General features: G+C 42.6%; 1 protein-coding gene across 1 annotated transcript; it reads left to right on the top strand.

Annotated features, from left to right (window-relative positions):
• Positions 1-1,785: 1,785 nt before the first annotated feature.
• On the top strand, positions 1,786-4,720 carry Il17a (interleukin 17A). The gene is made up of 3 exons (XM_028868119.2): positions 1,786-1,857; positions 2,857-3,068; positions 4,483-4,720. The coding sequence occupies exons 1-3, from the start codon at positions 1,831-1,833 to the stop codon at positions 4,718-4,720; spliced, it is 477 nt and encodes a 158-aa protein (XP_028723952.1). The 5' UTR covers positions 1,786-1,830.
• The last annotated feature ends 289 nt before the right edge of the window (positions 4,721-5,009 follow it).

Here is a 5,009-nt window from a genome sequence, read left to right as displayed (position 1 = left end):
ACAGCTACTTATCAAAAAGAGACAAGTGAAAAAAAAAAGTGATCCATGAAGACCTATGTTATGTAAAAGGTTATATTATATATAATGAAACTTATAGAAATCAATGACATATTAGCTTTACAATTACAGTACAATCCAAAACCAGAAATACACATGTCCGCAGCATACTTTTCAAAGGTGAATTCAGTGCACTATCCAATGAACCCAAAGACAAGAGAGGGGGTATAAAGTAGCAATGTGGTAGGATGTTCATTCCAGTGATGTTATTCCCAGTTAGAAGGATATGTACACAGGATCCTACAAGACAATTAATATATGTGGAAAAGGACATTGCCAAGGCTGTACTTTAACAAAAGGAGTATAAGTTGTAGAAGGAGGACAGATAGAAAATCAGGACCCCATGAACCCTAACATGGATCATGGTAAGAGTGAAGCTAGAAGGGGAGTTTGCCCAAACTGCAGTCCTAACTCAAGGGCTAAGGAGTTCGTGTGTCTCCTTCAGGAGGGAAGAGAACAAGAGAAAAAAAAAAAGATGTGCAATGAGCATCCTCTCAGGGACATTAGAAGTGTCAGAGTAGCAAACTCGGTCCAAACAGGGAAAAGTCTGAGTTGGGGACCAGCAGAAGGCCAGGAGAGAGGAGAAAGATGTGAGAGCTGCTGCCAACTGCTGAGACCAGCATGATCACAGATGGACCGGATGCTCCATTTACTGAACGGGGGCTGCTGGTTTGCCTCATGTTCGTGCTGAATGTGAGACAGAAACTGAAGAGCTAAGAAGCTGGGGGACGTGGCTCACCTCATTACAGGTAGAGGCAGAGACAATTGACATGTAGATGACATCTATATCTAATGACCTAATGACTCCCATATTTACCATCTTGTCATTCACTATTCCTGAAGAGAAACTCTTCTCAAGGTCCTGAAGACAAAGGTCATCTCACTGAGGAGAGAGCATGAGGGGTCTTCCTTCTTTCCTTCCCATCCCTCCTCTGTGTTCCTAGTCTCGACTCCCCAGTGCCTCAGTTTCTCCATTGTCTTTTCTTCTGTCTCCATCTCTATTTTGAATACCTTCTTTCCTTCGTCTACTCAGCCCCTTAATCTTTGATTTCTGTTCCCTCCTCCTAAAAGAAAGGCATGAGACTAAACCACAAAGCAGCAAGTATTAACAAGTTTCTTGATAACATCTGGCAGCCATGTCTTCACTAGTAAACCTCATGTCTCTAGCTGCTTCCTAAGAACTAACTGGACTTTGTGATTGTTCGTTGCACAGAAGGGACATCCAAGAAAAGCGGTTGCTATACTCAGTTAAATAAAATGCATTCCATCATTGTGAATTTTTTATTTTATTTGTCTGTTTATATGGCAAGACCTTGAGTGTTTTCTGGGATGTTCTCTGGCCAGGGAATCGGGTAGGAAAAGGAGAAAGATCAAGTCAGACAACGTTCAAGCTTCAATTTCCCCACAAACCAATAAGATGGAGCACGTCTCTGCAGCAGCTTCAGATATGCCCATACCCACAGGATGCTGAACCATAGCAAAGCATCTCTACTCGGCTCCCAGCAAGTGACGCTTCCTCGTACTGTGACCTCCTGCCCTTTCCAATCTACCTTTGAGACAAATGATGCCCTGCTCGTCATAAGAGGGTGTCTGTCTGACCTCATTTGAGGATGGAATTTTTACCCAAATGGTGTCACCCCCCCAACCCACTCTCAACGTAAGTGACCACAGAAGGTGCAAAACCCTATAAAAAGAGAGAAGGGCGTGCTACGCTTCATCCACCTCACACCAGGCACAAGCTCATCCAGCACCAGCTGATCAGAACCAACGACCATGAGTCCCTGGAGAACTTCGTCTGTGGTGAGTGCTGCACTAATGTACAAGGCTCTTGTTGACTTAAACCAGGTCATGTTGCTGTACATGCTGTAAAACGCTGGACTCTAATTGTGGAGGTCCATGAATCTGTGTACGTAGAACTAGAAATGAAACCTTTGGTAGATGCCTAAATCATTGTAGAGCATTTTCAAGAACTGATAAGCATCAGTCAGTAAGATGAGTTTAAAACTGAAAGACAGTTGTGATGGTACTAACCCACATAAGAACTGTCACATGATGCTGTGCAGTGAGAAAGAGTGTCTGTCAAAAGTTTTGTTCTTGCAGATTTGAAAGCTTTGGAAGCAACTACTGTTTCCATTGTTTTATACCGGTCTTAGTACATTCAAACAATTTGATTCTAATTAGATACATGTTTCCGAATAAAGCTTTATATTTTTTAAATACTTCACTTCAAAAAATATGTCCTGAAATCGTATTCTCATGACAGAATCAAGGCATGCAAAGTTTAGAACAATCAGAAAATATACCTAAGAAGACATAAGATCAGTTTTTATCTGCAAGGCAGCCAGTAAGCAAAGACTGTTTCTAATTCTAACATGAATGCTGACGTCACATAGGATTTCTACAATCCTCTCCTTCAAGGTGCATGTTTATGCAAACACTGGTGCAGAAGGACATGTCCTCCTAAAAAATCAAGGTCATTTTTTGTCCTGTTGACTCATCCTGAGCCAGCAGGCTGATGAGATGACTCAACACTTTTTCTAAAACCACTGCCGTCTAAAACACAGCATGCCTGTCCTTAGTCACAAGAAGGATGTAGAAAACAGATTAAAAATAAAATGCTTTGAGGATGATTTTGTTCATCTTGAGAATTTTTTAATTTAAAATGTTTTAAATTGCAGTAAAGATGTTTCCAGAACATAGTATACTTCCTATAGTTCGCTATATACTCCATCATAATGAATTTGTCAGCAAAACCCATACTCTAATCCAGTCCCCCCATCATTCTATTTCCCCTTTCAGTCTCTGCTGCTGTTGCTGCTGCTGAGCCTGGAGGCTGGAGTGAAGGCAGGGATACCTATCCCACAAAGTTCAGAATGTCCAAACAATGACGGCAAGAACTTACTCCAGAATGTGAAGGTCAACCTGAAAGTCCTTAACTCTCTTAGCCCGAAAGTGAGTTCCAGAAGGCCCTCCGACTACCTCAACCGATCCACTTCGCCCTGGACTCTCCAGTACGTAAGGACTCCAAACAAACAAAAAAAAAAAAAAATCTGTGTTTTTCTACTCTCTGATCCATCACACATGCCCTGAGCATGATTTCTTATTTTCCCTCTCAGAATCATCAGGGACCTAGAAGGACCACTGTGCTCAGCAATGATTCTTCAAGTTTCCTTCTACAGACTTCTTGGCTCAAGCAGGGGACACTTCACCCTAACGTGTTAGAGTTGTCACTGATGCCAAAAATCAACCTAAATTAATAACTATGATTCTAGCACCTGTGAGAGTTTGTCTATTTTTGAATTTTTGGAAATCTGGACAGTTAACTCCAGAGCATTACATGCCTGCATTTTTCTCTATCACCACAGATTAATAACCATGATTCTAGCATTTATGAGTGCTCAAGTCAATAGTTGACTTTTTGGAAATCAGAACATTTATCATAGAGCATTATGTTTCCTCTACCAAAGCTACAACTGAGGTTTGCTGAAAGTAATTAAAAATTAATTAGGTATTTCTGTGCCTGTCCTGAAGAAGACATGGAAAGTCAAAACTTGCATCCTGGTAGAGGAAGTATCATGCTGAGTATTTCTTCTTCTTTATACTGGACAGGTCTTTGGCATATAGTGCTTGGACCCCATAAAGGCATCAGTACAAAAGCACTTTGATCATTTGAGTTTATATGAATAAGCTTCAGTGGCAAGAAACCTTTAGATTCACTCATCTGTAGGATTTCTTCTTTTCCCCTTTTCCCAATGCTAAGGATAGTTCAATCAATCAATTAAGTCAAAAGTCTAAGTGAACTACTTTTTCAGATCGTATAAGGTGACGGGGAGAGTTTATATAAGGGGACTTTGGTCTTTCTTTCCAGCTTTTCACGTAACCTTTGGACTCCATCTCATGAAGTGGTCTCGAAAAGAATTCTGGCACATTCCCTCTTTCCAAGGCCAGTTTTACCGAGTCAGGTGAACAGCCACCTGAGTCCTTGATGATTCATCCTTTAATCTCTTCCCATAAGTCAAATGTACCCTAAAATGTACCTTTTATGTTGCGAGTCCTCACGGTGGTCTTTCACTTATTTTGTTTATCTTTCAAGACATTCTTCTAAAATACTTCATGAACTTTAAGATCCAAGTTTGTACAGCTAGGAGTCCAGTTCAGTGACAGAAAGGGTATCTGTCTTGTGGGAGACGCTGGGTTTGAGACTTATCACTGGAAAAGAGGAAGGAGATGAGGAAGGGGGAAGCAAGGGGTGGAGAAGAGAGAGCCCAGATTTTCAAACAACCCAAAGTTCTTCAAAGTAATGGCAGCTATTTTGCAGTGCTCTTCTTCATTATCCTATGCTCTTCCTCCCCCCGCCCCCCGTTCCTGCTTTTCCTTCTGCTGACCCAGAATTCACTTTCCTCCTGGCTTCTGTCTCCCCTACAGCCGCAACGAGGACCCTGATAGATACCCTCCCGTGATCTGGGAGGCACAGTGCCGCCACCAGCGCTGTATCAATGCTGAGGGGAAGCTGGACCACCACATGAACTCTGTTCTCATCCAGCAAGAGATCCTGGTCCTGCGGAGGGAGCCTGAGAACTGCCCCCTCACCTTCCGGGTGGAGAAGATGCTGGTGGGCGTGGGCTGCACCTGCGTCTCCTCCATTGTCCGCCACGTGGCCTAAGCCCAGGCCTGAGGCTGACCGCAGTCAGGAGCAGCCGCAATGCAGACCCTAAGAGACGCCCACCTTTCTCAGCAAACTCACTTGTGTCCTTAAAACAGTTCATGCGGTTGGTCCTCAGCAAGTAATACTGATTCAGAGGTGGAGTCAAAATATTCTGCTCCTCCTTGAAGATAGGGTTTAAGTGGGATGCCAGTTTGCTTCTTGTCTGCTTTAAATGGCCGACTTTGAATTATTTATGTATTTAATATGTCCTGAGGTAACTTTGGGGCATAAGTTATTTTATGAACTA

The sequence above is a fragment of the Peromyscus leucopus genome, chromosome 16_21 (genome assembly GCF_004664715.2).
Source record: "Peromyscus leucopus breed LL Stock chromosome 16_21, UCI_PerLeu_2.1, whole genome shotgun sequence".
NCBI classification, from domain to species: Eukaryota; Metazoa; Chordata; class Mammalia; order Rodentia; family Cricetidae; genus Peromyscus; species Peromyscus leucopus.
This window is presented reverse-complemented; position numbering and strand designations above follow the sequence as displayed.